We start from the raw sequence: 17038 nt of genomic DNA on the forward strand, positions 1-17038 counted from the left end.
TTACTGTGCTTTTATCTTTGATGTTATTAAAATACTGGTTTAAAGAAGGGGACACAGACTGAATTGTTAATAGGTTGCCACATTGTTGGGGGCAATGTGCTTTACTTTTGTCAGAGAAAATGTAACTGGCAGACAAAAAGCTGTTCTGTCCTGTCTGACAATTTTGTGTGTGAAATGACATTTGCTGAAAGAACTCGGTATGTTTGCTGTCCAGTCTGATTGGTGCAGATCTAGATGAATTGAATAGTATAGGTAACCCTTCTGCCAGATGGAGTCGGCAGTAGCAATGGCCAAGTTCAATATCTAAGGGTTCCTCTTAAAAATACAAAACCGAAGTGTCTTGAGCTCCCACCCAGTAATCTGGGGAAACCTAAAACCACCCCTGGGCGCCTCTGAGAGGCAACACTTCCCCACTCACAAGCACTGAGTCTGCGTAGAACAAAAGAGAGCATTTGTTAAATGGGAACGGGAACCAAGCATTAATTTGGGGAAACACCTCAACCATATTCAAAAGCATGTGACCATAAGCAAACCTAACCCCACAGTTTTTTGGGCAGTGTCCTTTGCTTCAGTGTCCAATGAATGAACGTCCCTTTTACGCATCACTCCCCTCTCCCTCTGCTGTGCCCCGCTCAGTTAGCGGTCCTTGCTTAGTGAAGACCCAGAGTTCAGAAGTGTGTTCACAGGATTACCTCCCCAACCAGGGCTGGGGAAGGGGGGGGGGCCGGTGGCGAGCAATGCCTCAGCAACTGGCTCACAGCTACCACTGCTGGCCACCATCTCTCTGCTGTCGTGCTGCTGTCTTCTGTCTTTCTGCTGCCACCAGCCACCACTGCTTGCTGCTCCCACGAAATCACAATCTGAAGTTCTGCCACTTAACCCAGCTCTTGGTGAGTTCAGCAGGTAGTGGGGAGCCTCATGGCCAGTGCAGTCTCTGTGTTGTCTTTTGCTGTCTCCACGCAAGGTCTAAGGCTAATCTCCTAGAACTGGTCAGAAGTGATGTCAACTCTAGGAATCACCAACCAGAAACAAGGAGACTCAGTTAAGTCTAACCAGCTCTGTCATTAAACACTGGAGAGGAACAGGTCAAATGGTGTCTAGGACTCTTTAGGTAGAGTCTACACCATTAGGTAGGAACACCTGTCCCCACCCACTCATCTTTGCTGGGATTTGGCACCCCTACCCTCTGGTTAGCGAGTGAGGTTCAGTTTAGGGTGACCCCCTCAACCAGGGCATGCTAGGCACAGGACTGCTACCCATTACTTGTACAACAAGTATAACATTTCATTACCCCTGCATTCAAATCCTAGAGTGATTTGCCACCCATAACCAGCCAAAATTGATCATTTCAACAAAGCTGCGCACCTGGGCTGGGTAGGTGCGTCTGTGCAAACATGGCCTGCTCCTGAAGTCTTTTCCCCAGCTTATCCCTAGCTGTTAGGGGAAAGCTCATTCAGACCCTGCTTACATCTGGAATATGGAAATGGCTGATGCTACGTAAGACGATTCTCCTTCATTCACATGTGGAGATTGCTGCTAAGGCCGTGTTCCTGTAATTGATCTGCACAGAAAACTCTTATTGTGACAGTGGGCCAGATTCACTCCTGTGCTGATGCAGGTGAGAGGATGGAGGGGAGGCAGTGTGTGCCTCCCATTCAGGGGCTGTTGGGGACTAGTTCAGACCTTGGTGCAGGCTGGGGAAGCCCTCAGGGTCGTCCTAGCTGGTGTCCCTTTATAGGCCACTTCTGGGCTGTTGATCCACCCTGACCACACCCCTTCTGGCTCAGATCCATCTCCTCCTTCCTCTGCCGCACTTCCGTTCTGCCCCAAAACTCCCCAAACCCCTGGGGCTATTGAGGACGTGATACAGAGCTGGCACAAAGCAGGTGTAGTGCAACAGCACATCAGACCCAGTGCCTCCAAGAGCTTCCCCTGGACCAGTGCAGCTCCAGGCCACCAACACAGGGCAGTGGCTTAATGCCACCATTTAGCCTGCAATTTAGGTTGCCAATTTTGGTTGGATGTATTCCTGGAGAATTCATCACCTGACATAATCTTTAATCAAAGAGTAATTGCTGGAGGCTCCGGGACAATCCAGGAGGATTGGCAAATCCTACCGCAATTTAGTGTTTGAGCAGTAACATTCAGTTTGAAAACAGGAGTTTGTTTTGCCACCCAGCTCTTTGAAAGAGAAGAATTTTGATTCTGAATTCCTTCTGTGGCTTTGAACATCTTATGATGGATTCATTTCATTATTCGTGTAGAAAGAAGTGAAGGTATGTAACTAGCTATCCTCTGTAGAAACATTACGGGTCATTGTGCAATATGCTAATGTTATCCCCCAGTCCACACTGAAAGAATCCTCATCCTTTCTGTGTCCATTTAATCCTAATAAAATGGTTTTTAATAAGAAATTCATGTATGTGGCAATAATTTCCCTTGGCAAGGTAACTGTAATATCGGCGCATAGTGGCTGCAATTAGCAACTGAAATTGCTGTTAAATTGCACACATCGTACTAATCCAGATGAAGTATTGCGTATTGTTTTTCACCAGACTTCACATCGCTTGATTTTCTTGGACAGTAACTCTGAGACATGGGGTTCAATTTTCCCCTCGTGGCATAGGGGTTGTGAATTCCTACTCCCTGAGCCAGCAGAAGTCACTGCTCCATACGTGATAATAGACAGTTTGTTTCTGTAAAGGCCTGCCAATGAAAGCTTTCAGAGTAACAGCCGTGTTAGTCTGTATTCGCAAAAAGAAAAGGAGTACTTGTGGCACCTTAGAGACTAACCAATTTATTTGAGAGAGTTGCCACTTTGGATGGGCTATTACCAGCAGGAGAGTGAGTTTGTGTGTGGGGGGGTGGAGGGTGAGAAAACCTGGATTTGTGCTGGAAATGGCCCAACTTGATGATCACTTTAGATAAGCTATTACCAGCAGGACAGTAGGGTGGGAGGAGGTATTGTTTCATGATCTCTGTGTGTATATAAAGTCTGCTGCAGTTTCCACGGTATGCATCCGATGAAGTGAGCTGTAGCTCACGAAAGCTCATGCTCAAATAAATTGGTTAGTCTCTAAGGTGCCACAAGTACTCCTTTTCTTTTTGCCAATGAAAGCTGTGCACGAGGTACTGAATCCATAGCTAACCTTGGTAACCACCATGCCCCCTCTCTATTCACTGCTGCCCATTTTTGGGATTGCGTTGGCTAGCTGCAGGCTCCGCAGTGGAAGAGGGTTTACAGATGCCTTGGGCTGTCACAGATTCCCCTCCAGGTGGACTTTCCACTGCTGGGGGCCCTGTGTTCAGGATTATGCCAGATAAGCCAGCAAAAGTCAGAGCTGAATCTAACCCATGATATTTAGGGTCCTAGCAGGTAGCAGAAGAGCATCTAGTAGGAAAAAGGTGATAGTGTTTAAATAGAAAATCTGCTGATTAAATCGCTTTTATATTAAATATATCGATAAAAGCATTTCTTCATCTTTCTCCACGAGATGGGGCACTTACATCCCGCAGGCTTTTACGTACAGTTTAGCTCGTGTAAACCTTAATGCTACAAATAAATAGGAAATCATTTGTATACCGTCAGGCAAAATCCATAGAAAAATTATTCTTCTTGACTGTTTGCATAATCGATCGTGCTGCACCACAAGCTGAAATCTTGATTTTGATTGGTGGAAGAAAAGCCATTTAAGAAGTACAAGAAGGGGAAAATTCTGTCCACTGTTCACAGCTGTGTAGAACCTTTAACAGCAGCAGCAGAAGGGTGTGGAAGGATTTGAAGAGCTCGTGCAGGAGGTCTGCACCTCCAAGAGACCACATCTTCAATCAGGGTCTTCTGTATCCCTATACAGAAGGAACAGAGGGGTAGAGATGTGCCTGGAGAAGGGGGAACGGAGCATTTGAATCTCCCTTCTCTTTCAGAAGTGGCATCAACATCTACTGCAACTCCCATGTAGCCACTTTGTGCTAAGCTCATTTGCCTGGACATAGTGCAAAGATTGGGTCTATGAAAGCTGAGATGGACTAGAACATTGTGTCTGGACATGAGAGGATATCCAGATTTGAGGGTTGAATCTCTCTCTTTAATGGGCTTATTTAGGGAAGTGTAAATCTGCACTGTAAACACTCACATTTTGGGGGTTTTGGATCCCTGATTTTGGCTGGGCTCCTTTATATATAAAGTTTGGATTCAGATCTGGAGTTAGATCTGTTTTTGATTTGGGACTATCACTGCAAGGACTTGTTTTTTTCTAGGTCCATTCTGTACCTAAGTCAGCTTGGGTAGCGCTTTGCTTTGCTACACTAAAGATAAATAGGACCCAGAGCCACCTTTTCTCTTCCTTTCAGCTAGGTCAGACATAATCATACCTCTGATGTCTTAGCCATTTGCTTAATGCTATTTTTAATTTAGTCATGTCTTTAAAATTTATAAAGATTGCCCTTGAAAGCATAACTCTACCTTTTAAAAAAAACCAAACCAGTATTCCTATTTGCCATATTTTGTGGGATACCTTCTGCTGCTTGCATTGGCTTTAAAATATTTATGTATTTCTACCATCAGCAGAGAAATCAAATGATAGGTGTTGGCTCTCAACAACAACTGGTTATAGTGCATGAAACAGTGCAATTGGATATTGATTAGCTATCCTATTTAATATGACACATTTTGTTTGCTTCCCCTAGTTGTGTTGTGCCTTGTGATTTTACAACATAATGTCATGTAATACAATATAAAGTAATTATCGTAGGTGTAAAACCCAACACGTAACATATCTTGGGGGGGGGGGGATTGGATTTGTTACCTACTATTCATTTCATTGATGACAAAACCTCATTCTGATGGGGCAAAGATTGACCAGAAAGTTGTTAACTTTCCCCCTTTAGGAAATGTGAAAAGAATGAGGGAAAAATACTAACAAGAAGAGGCCAAATGCCCTAAGTCCTCCTTCAGTGTTTGTTTAATGCAAATTCAGGCAGAGCTCTCAATGACTCATAGGTTATAAGGCTGAAGGGATTGCTGTGATCCTTTCGTCTTACCTCCTGCATATCACAGGCCACAGGATGTCCCTGAATTTCTGTTTGAACTAGAGCATATCTTTCAGAATAACACCCGATCTTGATTTTAAAATTGCCAGTGATGAAGAATCCACCAGAGTCCTTGGTAAGTTGTTCCAATGGTTTGTAACTTGAGCGGGACAAAAAACTGATTTTTCAGTTTTGACCAAAAATTGTTTTGTTTCTGGTTGACCCAAAAAACAATTTTTTTTCTTGCTGAAATGACCCCCTGCTTCCCAGTTCCAAATTTTATTCAATCTGATCTGAAACATTATTTTATTTTTGGAGTGATTTTTACCCTTTGTGTTAAATCTATCTAAATTTCTAAATTAAACATTGTTTCAAAACAAAGTTGAAACATTTCTCTTAGAAAATGTTGCAACAAACCATTTTGGCTTTTTTGAAGGGGAAAAAAAAGAAAACTCCCTCATTTTTTCTGCCACAATTATTTGCTGAATTCAACCTGAATTTTGTGACCAGAAACTGCATTTTTCAGCAAATAAACTGCTCATTGAATTTTTTTTTGCACAGCTCTATTAATTCTGCACAATGTTAAGCATTTTGTCCTTATTTGTCTAGCTTCAACTTCCAGCCATTGGATCTTGCTATACCTTTGTCCGCTAGATTGAAGAGCCCATTATTAAAGTTTTGTAGGTACTTAGTGTGATCAAGTCACCCCTTGACTTTAATGGAAGGGTTTGTCAGCATAAGGACTAAATAAAAACGGATGAGGAAGTGGTCCAAGGGGTTTGTCCAAGGTCCAACCAGCTCTTGGTTATCTGATTCAAAACCCCGGCCTTCCTGTTTTTCTTTTCTTTATGGTGTTCTGCTATGATTGCTCTACATGGTTAAGTTAGCAAATATATGTATGTTAATAGGGTTATGTATAGTAAGTTGGGCCAAATTCTGAAGACCTTACTCAGCTTTTAAGCAGTGCTTATACTAAGACACTATGGATCCCAGAAGAGGTGTGATTGAGTTGAAACTGACTAAGGTCCTCAGGATTTGGCCCATGAATACATAAGTATCAGAGCTCAGTAAATTATTTATCAAAAGGACCCCTGGACACTGTATACAGTGGTGACTGAAGTAGGGTGAGTGGTCCAGTTACATTCCCCTAGCACCAGCCCCCTCTCCATCTGTGCAGAAGGGTAGGTGGAAAATGGGCAAGCTGGTTCAAGCAGAAAGGATTTATGAGTTCTGAAAATGGTTACGCATCTTCAAGGAGTGCATAGCCATGCATAGCCATGTCCTCCTGAGAAGGCCCTGCACTGGACTAAATCCAGATTGAACCTGCTCATCTGATCTCAATGGCCTAGGGAGAAAAGGACAGTTCTGCAAGTACCTACAGAAGATGATGACTTTATCAGACATAAAATCTTGTTGTGTTCTAGTTGGCTTAAGAGCAGCCGACGCAGTTATGGAAAGCAGGTGTCACTGGTATATGTTCTGTGTATGGTGTACAGAGCTTTAAAAATGTACTTGATTCTAAGTAACCCAAGTGCTAAGCCTACTTGCCAGAGTGAACAGCACCTGTGCAGCTAGGCTGCCTCACAAGTGACTCCTTCCTGCAGTTTAAACATTTAGGTGCTGAGCCCCAGAAAGGCAGGACTGGATTGAAACATAAGCACTATTACAGATCTGTACCTAGGGTCCTGGCCTCTGGAGTCATGGAATGACCTCAAAATATGAGCTTTCATGTTTTTTAAAGTTATGTCTCTAAGCCTTGTGGTTGTGAACAAAACCTTGGAAACATGAACCAAGCGTAACTGGTGCTGCCTGAATCTGTAGGCAGGCTAAAGTAGTACCCCAAATTGATTTGAGAGCTACTCTATTCACTTTATTGGGTTGCTAATTCTGACACCCTCTACCCTCAGGAGCCAACATGAGCCCATTGGGGATGCTGTTTATGGAGGCTCTTGCAGCTGCCACACCATTATGGCTCTGCTGGCCTGGTGTTAGAAGGGGCCCCCATTCTGAGGTATGTAAGGGGGTCGAGTCCTTCCTCCTCTGGGGCAGACTACTCCTTGAAGGAGCAGGGCCACAGTTGTGGGAGTATGGCCTAGAGGTGTGGGGGTAGGGCCAAAGGGTGGCCTCTGTGGGGTGGTGTGCTTAGACTCCCAGATTGCCTTAATTCAGCCCTGCTAAACAGAGTAAAACCATTTAAATAGGTGCTGTAGTCCTGGCCTAAATAATGAGATTCTCTCTTAGAGAAGTGAAGCAGGAGAGAAAAAGGGAAAAGGACAAAGGAAAGAAGATGGGGGGGGGGGACGACAGGGAAATGACAAACAGAGAAGCAGAAAAAATGCGGAGGAGACAAGGTGGGTTAGAAGCAGGTACCCGCTGCTCAGCCAGTGCTCAGTTGCTGCTTGGATACCCTCTCAGGCTGACTGTGCCCTTGGTTGTCTAATCTACTCTGATGGTTTCTTGGCTTTCCTTTCATTGAGCTGATCTGGTGCTTCACTATGCTCCCCAGGTCTCTTTTCTCAGTGATGATTACATACAGGTGGCTTGGGTAGGGCACAGAGATGAGGTAAGAGACCTTGAGAGAGGCTGCCTCACATTGTGACCATGAAGTGTAACTCCAGCACCGTGTACATCATTAGAATGCAGGCATTCCGGCTGACACTCACCCAGCCTAATGCCTTGGGTGAATGGATTTTTTTTTTTTAAGCGCTTTGTGTCTGTATCTGACCTTCTGCCTCTGATTTTTTTTTTAAAGGAAATAAAAAAAGACTCATTTTTTATTACTTTAACAAATTTTGAATAAATAAACCATGTGGCCATTGTAAGTAAACTGATTGTCGTCAGAAGGCATACCCCAGATTCTATGTTTGGGGACGGGGATTGCTCTAATTCTCATTCTTACCTGAGACCTTGCTGTTCCTTCTGCCTGAAGAATATTAAAACATAATACATAAAAATCTGCATTATTACACTTGCATTTATAAATCACTGACCTGTGGTGGTTGTGTATTCTATTCCATTTTGTGCTTTGATGCATTGTTGTTGTCACGCTGAGGTGGATAATGATGGCTCGACTGACTATTGTAGTAATGCATTTAAAGCTTGGAAATGTGTCACTGATGGCATTTTAACGCTGGAGCGATAGACCATAGATGAAATTTTAAACTATTTGCTGTCAAACTATTTGGCTTAACATTCTTTTATCTTACATTTTGTTTTTATATGGTTTTTGATGCTACTGAATTGTTTGATGGTCAAAGACAAATGTATAGAATATGTTTCGATAATTCTTTCACCTCCCAATACTCACCATCATAAATTATACAGCCACCCTGAATTTGTAGTGCTACAAGAAATGTTTGTATTTGTGTTTTTATAAGATTTTTACCAGCCTAACTTGGTGAAGTGATCACATATACTTCTGAGGACCTGACATTACCGTTGCCCTTGGCTATATGGACACACAGACATTGTGAGAGGGCAGACAAACCAACACAATGTATTATTACATAGCTCTCCAGTCTGCTGCTCCTTGAGACTTTAGGAAAATGCCTACTGACCTTTTTTTTTCTTTTGTTTACAGCACTTCTGTATGCCACCATTTTTGGTAACGTGACAACCATCTTCCAGCAAATGTATGCCAACACAAACCGGTACCATGAAATGCTGAACAGTGTCCGGGACTTCCTTAAACTCTACCAAGTGCCCAAAGGTCTGAGCGAACGTGTGATGGACTATATCGTTTCCACTTGGTCAATGTCCAGGGGGATAGATACTGAAAAGGTGAGAGAATGCAACCTGAAGGAAACGTATCACTTACTTAAAGCTCTTCCAGGCTCGCTAACTATTTAATTCCCAATGTTGATATTTTTAGCTGTTGAATTATTGAGATGCCAAGATTACATCAAACAAACAAAATGTGCATTGATGATGATAGGTTTTATATTCTCATAGGGCTAGAATGTGCACTGATCATGTTTGAGTATCCAGGAGGACAGGGCACAGGCAGCCTTGCTTTCCTTTTCACCCTCCGTGTCAGGGGCCAGGCACAATTGCAGTCTCTGTACTCCAAGGGTGTAGGGATTGGTCATATCCTGGGCCCTAAGGGATGCATGCCACCCAAAAGGAGGTTGGGAGGAAACAAGGTCATGTTGCTAAGGGGAGTTGCCTGACCTCAGAGAGAGGAGCATGTTTTAACTATGTGGTTTTGTGCACAAGGTGCACAGGCTGCTCCTGTCACATATTAATAGGGGTATTGATTACCATGTAGACATACAGGGTATAGGTTATTAATATAGGTTAGCTATTCTAATAATAAGATAGTTTGGGATCTACCTTTTACTAGGGGGACTATTCTCATCTTAATTCATTGGATTTACAGGCACAACTCCCATTGTGTGTATTGAGATAACAAATACCCCTTCAACAAAAGAAAATTCTCTTTAGTCCCTTCATATTAGGTGCCTACTTTTATAGAGATACTGTTTTTCCTTTTGTTAGCAGAGAAATGAGCATGATGTGTGTTCCAGGGTTATTAATTCAGGAAATTACAACAACGTTCCAATCACCAGGCTTCTGGTTGGTTGTTTAATTTATTGTTCAAAATGGTGGATGATGTGATTTAAAACAAACTCATTGCTCTCTCGCGCTTAAAACATTGTTAGAGATGGGCTGAGCAGATGCAGCCTGGAGATAGTTGTCTGGAGTCCCATAGGAACATGGGACTGTTTGACTTCCTAATGGGACTCTTTAGCATTGCTTTCTGCCATCTGGATCCCAGAGTGCAACTTGAGGGGGTATTGTCCAGAGCAGCAGTTCTCCAGGAGGAATGATATTGTAACGTCCAGCGCTACTGATCAGCAGTGGCACTGATCATATCCTCACAAATACTGCTTTCTGTGGACTTCAGGGAAGGATGTAAAGCCACCTGGGAAGGATGGTTGGGGGACACCCAGGGCACACAGTACAGCGGGATGGTCCAGCAACAAAAAGTAATTCTGCATAGTTTAAAAAAAAAAAAAGTATTCATCCCTGGCTTCCCCTGTTTAACATGGAAATACTGGATATGTACTGCTGAGAATGACTTTGGAGATAGCAAGATTCAAATTAAATCACATCTGACTCATTTCACCTTCTAGAATTATTTTAATATGAAAAGTCTCCAATTATCAGAATCTCAGAGAGCATATGATGTAGCTTTCAGTAACTGACACTTTGGAAGCTTAAGCGCCAATCTTTATGGCTATAAAACAAAAACAAAAAAATCAGCCTCTCCATTTATAACAAGGACTAACGAATATACCACTGACTAATGGTTGTGCCAGTCCATAAATTCTCAAGTCTGAGCTCCATTGATTTTTGCATTCATACACAACTTCCAGAATGCTGGATAATGAATAAAACATGGTATCACTTCCACATGCCTGCACAGCTGCCATTGTTAGTGTGTAAAATAATGCGACCCGCTATAGGTAAAACAAATATTTAAAGGTGAACTTATCCTCAGAATCAATCTTTGTAATATGGTACTTTGAACTCGTGCTGATTGTGCATAAGTCTGGGGATGAATAACAAACTAAAAGCAAAGGCAAGCCTGCAGGTTTTGCAAATGTCATTCTCATCAAGTGCCAGGGTTCCTGGTTAAAAACACTAACTAATCTATGATGACCCACATTTGGGTTCTTTGTGATATTCATACTGATGAAAGGCTACTACGGTCCAGGAATTCTCATAGAAATCAAGGGTTACCTATAGTGGGTTTAACATATTTGAAAGTCTGAAGGCAATCCCCAAAACTTCTCTAAAATGGTAGTGAGAAATACAATAATCTCCTATTTGATAGGGGGAACCAGAAGCATTTTGGATGAGAGTTTCATAAAATCGTCTCCTCCTTCCAACACCAAGGCTGGGTAGGGCCAAAGTTATGAGAGGATTCCATCCACCTCTGTTTTGAGTTGTCATTGGACCCTGTAGGGGAGTTTCCTGGATTGCTTCATATACCATGTTGTACCACTGTCTCCCTGGATGTCCGCTGCCTGCCGCTCCATGCATTATTTCCATGCAGAACAATTTTAGGCAGTCCGTTTTCGGTCATTTTAGCAACATTGCCAAACCATTGTAGTTGCTCATTGTACTTCTATGGGTGTCCTCATTTCTTTAGTCTATCTAATCTTGTCGTGGGGCAAACAACATGTCATAAATATAAAGGGAAGGGTAAACCCCTTTGAAATCCCTCCTGGCCAGGGGAAAGCTCCTCTCACCTGTAAAGGGTTAAGAAGCTAAAGGTAACCTCGCTGGCACCTGAGCAAAATGACCAATGAGGAGACAAGATACTTTCAAAAGCTGGGAGGAGGGAGAGAAACAAAGGGTCTGTGTCTGTCTGTAGTCGTCTTGGCCGGGGATAGAACAGGAATGGAGTCTTAGAACTTTTAGTAAGTAATCTAGCTAGGTATGTGTTAGATTATGATTTCTTTAAATGGCTGAGAAAAGAATTGTGCTGAATAGAATAACTATTTCTGTCTGTGTATCTTTTTTGTAACTTAAGGTTTTGCCTAGAGGGGTTCTCTATGTTTTTTTAATCTAATTACCCTGTAAGATATCTACCATCCTGATTTTACAGGGGGGGATTTCTTTATTTCTATTTACTTCTATTTTTTTATTAAAAGTCTTCTTGTAAAAAACTGAATGCTTTTTCATTGTTCTCAGATCCAAGGGTTTGGGTCTGTGGTCACCTATGCAAATTGGTGAGGCTTTTTATCCAACATTTCCCAGGAAAGGGGGGGTGCAAGTGTTGGGAGGATTGTTCATTGTTCTTAAGATCCAAGGGTCTGGGTCTGTAGTCACCTAGGCAAATTGGTGAGGCTTTTTACCAAACCTTGTCCAGGAAGTGGGGTGCAGGGTTTTGGGAAGTATTTTGGGGGGAAAGACGCGTCCAAACAGCTCTTCCCCAGTAACCAGTATTAGTTTGGTGGTGGTAGCGGCCAGTCCAAGGACAACGGGGGGAATATTTTGTACCTTGGGGAAGTTTTGACCTAAGCTGGTAAAGATAAGCTTAGGAGGTTTTTTTCATGCAGGTCCCCACATCTGTACCCTAGAGTTCAGAGTGGGGGAGGAACCTTGACATGGTGGCACAGCGGTGGGATTAACCTGAAATCATTTTGAGATCCAGTTGAGATTTTTTGAACTAGAAATACAGATTTTAAAAAGAATTTTTTTTTTCCTTTGGAAAGGAAGTCCAGAAAGCAGTTGAAACTGAAAGCAGATTGTTTTTTCTCTGCTTTGTGGCCAAGCAGAGACAAAAGGGGATTATCTTGTGAATTGCAGGTTTTCTTTGCCTGGAGGCAGGGTACTTAACTCCTGCGGGGAAATTCACAGTCTTCCAACCCAGAGGTTTTTTTTTCTTTTCTTCCTAAAAGTAAATAGGGGGTGTGTGTTCTACCCATTTGCTTTTTCTTTGGGCTGGGTAAGCAGGTTTCCAAGTAGTTGGAGGTTTTTTGCTTTAATTTGGGCCCAGAGCAGAGACACGGGAATTGTCTTTTTCTGTAGGCTGACAATCACTATCAGAGAATAGGTATTCTATTCCAGCACAGCAAAATTTTACAGCCAAGTTTTGTTTGTTTATTTCTAAACCTCGGGTGTAAAGTTAGTTAAAAACAGAGAGGTTAGAATGACCAAATCCTCAGCTCGACTACAGCTGGAATTAGCCAAATTTCAGGCTGAGGAAAAACAAAGGGAACATGAAAGACAGATAGAACTCATGCGGCTGGAGAAGGAGGTACAGGAGGCTGCCCACAAGAGGGAAATGGAGGCAAGGAAGCATGTGGAGGAGGTGGAGAGGATAAAGGCCCAGCAGAATATACCAACAAACCCTAGCAATTCTTCTCCAGGTACCACTTCCCATCCCAGAAAGTTCCCCACCTACAAGGCAGGTGATGATACTGAGGCCTTCTTAGAAAACTTCGAAAGGGCCTGCCTTGGGTACAACATCTCTACTGACCAATACATGGTAGAGCTGAGGCCGCAGCTCAGTGGACCCTTAGCTGAGGTGGCAGCTGAAATGCCTAAAGAACATATGAACAAGTATGAACTGTTTAAATCCAAGGCGAGAGTCAGAATGGGGATAACACCCGAGCAGTCTCGTCGGAGGTTCCGAGCCCTAAGGTGGAAACCAGACATGTCATTTACCCGACATGCCTACCACATTGTGAAACATTGGGATGCCTGGATATCAGGAGCAAGTGTTGAATCTCCAGTAAATTTGCCCTTCCTAATGCAAATGGAACAATTCTTAGAGGGTGTTCCTGAGGAAATAGAAAGATACATCCTAGACGGGAAGCCCAAAACTGTAATCGAGGCAGGAGAGATTGGAGCCAGATGGGTGGAGGTGGCAGAGAAGAAGAAAACTGGTCGCAGTTGGAGCGGAGACCAGAAGGGACCACCCCAGACCACACCCTATTACCGGGGGCCGCCCAAAGCCCCACCTACCTCCCAAAGAACCCTCCAGACCCCTTATCGTCCCACCACCCCGTTCTCCAGCAACCCACCTCGCCCCAGTGACCCGTCAGCTGGACGATGTTTTAAATGTAACGAGCTGGGGCATGTAAAGGCCAACTGCCCCAAGAACCCCAACAGATTACAGTTCATTGCACCGGAATCACACCAGAGGTCCACAGGCCCAGATACCTCCCAGATACCCTTGGAGCAGAGGGAAACTGTGAGCGTGGGCGGGAAGAAGGTCACCGCGTGGAGGGACACCGGAGCACAAGTGTCAGCTATCCATGCTTCCTTAGTGGACCCCAATTTAATCAACCCAGAGATCCAAGTGACGATTCAACCCTTCAAGTCCAACTCTTTCAATTTGCCTACAGCCAAGTTGCCTGTCCAGTACAAGGGCTGGTCAGGAATGTGGACTTTTGCAGTCTATGATGATTATCCCATCCCCATGCTGTTGGGGGAAGACTTGGCCAATCATGTGAAGCAGGCCAAGAGGGTGGGAATGGTCACCCGCAGCCAGGCTAAACAAGCCGTGAGGCCTAGCTCTGTTCCGGAAACTTCTATCAGGACCCAGTCAGAGGTGATGGACCTGGACCCCAGGCCAATGTCTGCAACAGCAGTAGTGGATCCAGTCCCAGAGACCCAGACGGAACCAGTCCCAGAACCGGAACCAGCCAAACAACCAACACCAGACCCCGTGCCAGCACTGAATCCAGTACTTGCAACCTCAACACCAGAGGGCCCCACTGAACCTGAACTGGCAGCAGCCGATAACTCAACACAAGAGGCTCAGCCGGAGCCTGAATCCCAACATAGTGCACCAGCGGAGAGCGGTTCACAGGCAACAGAAACAGCTCCATTCCCTATATCGTTTCCAGAGGGACCAAGCCTAGGTCCACAATCCAATGAGGGACTGATGTCTCCAGCATCAAGGGAACAGTTCCAGACCGAACAGGAAGCAGATGAAAGCCTCCAGAGAGCTTGGACGGCGGCACGGAGCAACCCACCGCCTCTCAGCTCTTCTAATCGATCCAGAGAATTAAAGGTTTGTCAGTTTACAGCCCAGGGAGGAGACGACGCTGAGTGGCCTGAAGGTGTTTACTACGAAGGGAAATGTGCTGGTGGTGTGGAAGAGGTGAACCTCTCCATGACCCTTGGGCGTATGCAGCGACAGCAGATCCAGGAGCTGTGCACTAGCTACGCGCCAACGTTCTCAGCCACCCTAGGACTGACTGAACGGGCATACCACTCCATCGACACAGGTAATGCTCACCCAATTAGGGTCCAACCTTACCGGGTGTCTCCTCAAGCTAAAACTGCTATAGAACGGGAGATCCAGGATATGTTACAGATGGGTGTAATCCGCCCCTCTGAAAGTGCATGGGCATCTCCAGTGGTTCTAGTTCCCAAACCAGATGGGGAAATATGTTTTTGCATGGACTACCGTAAGCTAAATGCTGTAACTCGCCCAGACAACTATCCAATGCCACGCACAGATGAACTATTAGAGAAACTGGGACGGGCCCAGTTCATCTCTACCTTGGACTTAACCAAGGGGTACTGGCAGGTACCGCTAGATGAATCTGCCAAGGAAAGGTCAGCTTTCATCACACATCTCGGGCTGTATGAATTTAATGTACTCCCTTTCGGGCTGCGAAATGCACCCGCCACTTTCCAAAGACTTGTAGATGGTCTCCTAGCAGGATTAGGAGAATATGCAGTCGCCTACCTTGACGACGTGGCCATATTTTCGGATTCCTGGGCAGACCACCTGGAACATCTACAAAAAGTCCTTGAGCGCATAAGGGAGGCAGGACTAACTGTTAAGGCTAAGAAGTGTCAAATAGGCCTAAACAGAGTGACTTACCTTGGACACCAGGTGGGTCAAGGAACTATCAGCCCCCTACAGGCCAAAGTGGATGCTATCCAAAAGTGGCCTGTCCCAAAGTCAAAGAAACAGGTTCAATCCTTCTTAGGCTTGGCCGGTTATTACAGACGATTTGTACCGCACTACAGCCAAATCGCTGCCCCACTGACAGACCTAACCAAAAAGAAACAGCCAAATGCTGTTCAGTGGACCGGAAAGTGTCAGAAGGCCTTTAACAAGCTTAAAGCGACACTCATGTCTGACCCTGTACTAAGGGCCCCAGACTTTGACAAACCGTTCCTAGTAACCACAGATGCATCCGAGCGTGGTGTGGGAGCAGTTTTAATGCAGAAAGGACCTGATCAAGAATTCCACCCTGTAGTGTTTCTCAGCAAAAAACTGTCTGAGAGGGAAAGCAACTGGTCAGTCACTGAAAAAGAATGTTATGCCATTGTCTACGCTCTAGAAAAGCTACACCCATATGTTTGGGGACGGCGTTTCCACCTGCAAACCGACCATGCTGCACTAAAGTGGCTTCACACCGTCAAAGAAACTAACAAAAAACTTCTTCGGTGGAGTTTAGCTCTCCAAGATTTTGATTTCGACATCCAACACATCTCAGGAGCTTCTAACAAAGTGGCTGATGCACTCTCCCGTGAAAGTTTCCCAGAATCAACTGGTTAAAATCGTCCTTGAGATGTGGAAAATATTGTTAGTCTTTATGTACTTGGTAGTATATTTAGAGATGCATGTGTCTTATTAACTCTGTTTTTCCTAGAGCTCCAGGAAGAAATCCCAGCCAGTGTTTCACCCTAGCTGAGATTTGGGGGGCGTGTCATAAATATAAAGGGAAGGAAATCCCTTTGAATCCTTTGAAATCCCTCCTGGCCAGGGGAAAGCTCCTCTCACCTGTAAAGGGTTAAGAAGCTAAAGGTAACCTCGCTGGCACCTGAGCAAAATGACCAATGAGGAGACAAGATACTTTCAAAAGCTGGGAGGAGGGAGAGAAACAAAGGGTCTGTGTCTGTCTGTAGTCGTCTTGGCCGGGGATAGAACAGGAATGGAGTCTTAGAACTTTTAGTAAGTAATCTAGCTAGGTATGTGTTAGATTATGATTTCTTTAAATGGCTGAGAAAAGAATTGTGCTGAATAGAATAACTATTTCTGTCTGTGTATCTTTTTTGTAACTTAAGGTTTTGCCTAGAGGGGTTCTCTATGTTTTTTGAATCTAAATACCCTGTAAGATATCTACCATCCTGATTTTACAGGGGGGGATTTCTTTATTTCTATTTACTTCTATTTTTTTATTAAAAGTCTTCTTGTAAAAAACTGAATGCTTTTTCATTGTTCTCAGATCCAAGGGTTTGGGTCTGTGGTCACCTATGCAAATTGGTGAGGCTTTTTATCCAACATTTCCCAGGAAAGGGGGGGTGCAAGTGTTGGGAGGATTGTTCATTGTTCTTAAGATCCAAGGGTCTGGGTCTGTAGTCACCTAGGCAAATTGGTGAGGCTTTTTACCAAACCTTGTCCAGGAAGTGGGGTGCAGGGTTTTGGGAAGTATTTTGGGGGGAAAGACGCGTCCAAACAGCTCTTCCCCAGTAACCAGTATTAGTTTGGTGGTGGTAGCGGCCAGTCCAAGGACAACGGGGGGAA

General features: G+C 44.2%; 1 protein-coding gene across 1 annotated transcript in view; it reads left to right on the plus strand.

Annotated features, from left to right (window-relative positions):
* The window catches only part of KCNH1 (potassium voltage-gated channel subfamily H member 1), a gene marked incomplete at its 3' end in the record, with an annotated part of 195375 nt that overhangs the window by 147287 nt on the left and 31050 nt on the right, over window positions 1-17038 (plus strand). The window contains exon 8 of the mRNA XM_084624947.1: window positions 8609-8808. Coding sequence (XP_084481073.1) covers window positions 8609-8808 — 200 coding nt within the window. The remainder of the gene's footprint in view (window positions 1-8608; window positions 8809-17038) is intronic.

The sequence above is a fragment of the Lepidochelys olivacea genome, assembly GCF_965140295.1.
Source record: "Lepidochelys olivacea isolate rLepOli2 genome assembly, chromosome: 3".
NCBI classification, from domain to species: domain Eukaryota; kingdom Metazoa; phylum Chordata; order Testudines; family Cheloniidae; genus Lepidochelys; species Lepidochelys olivacea.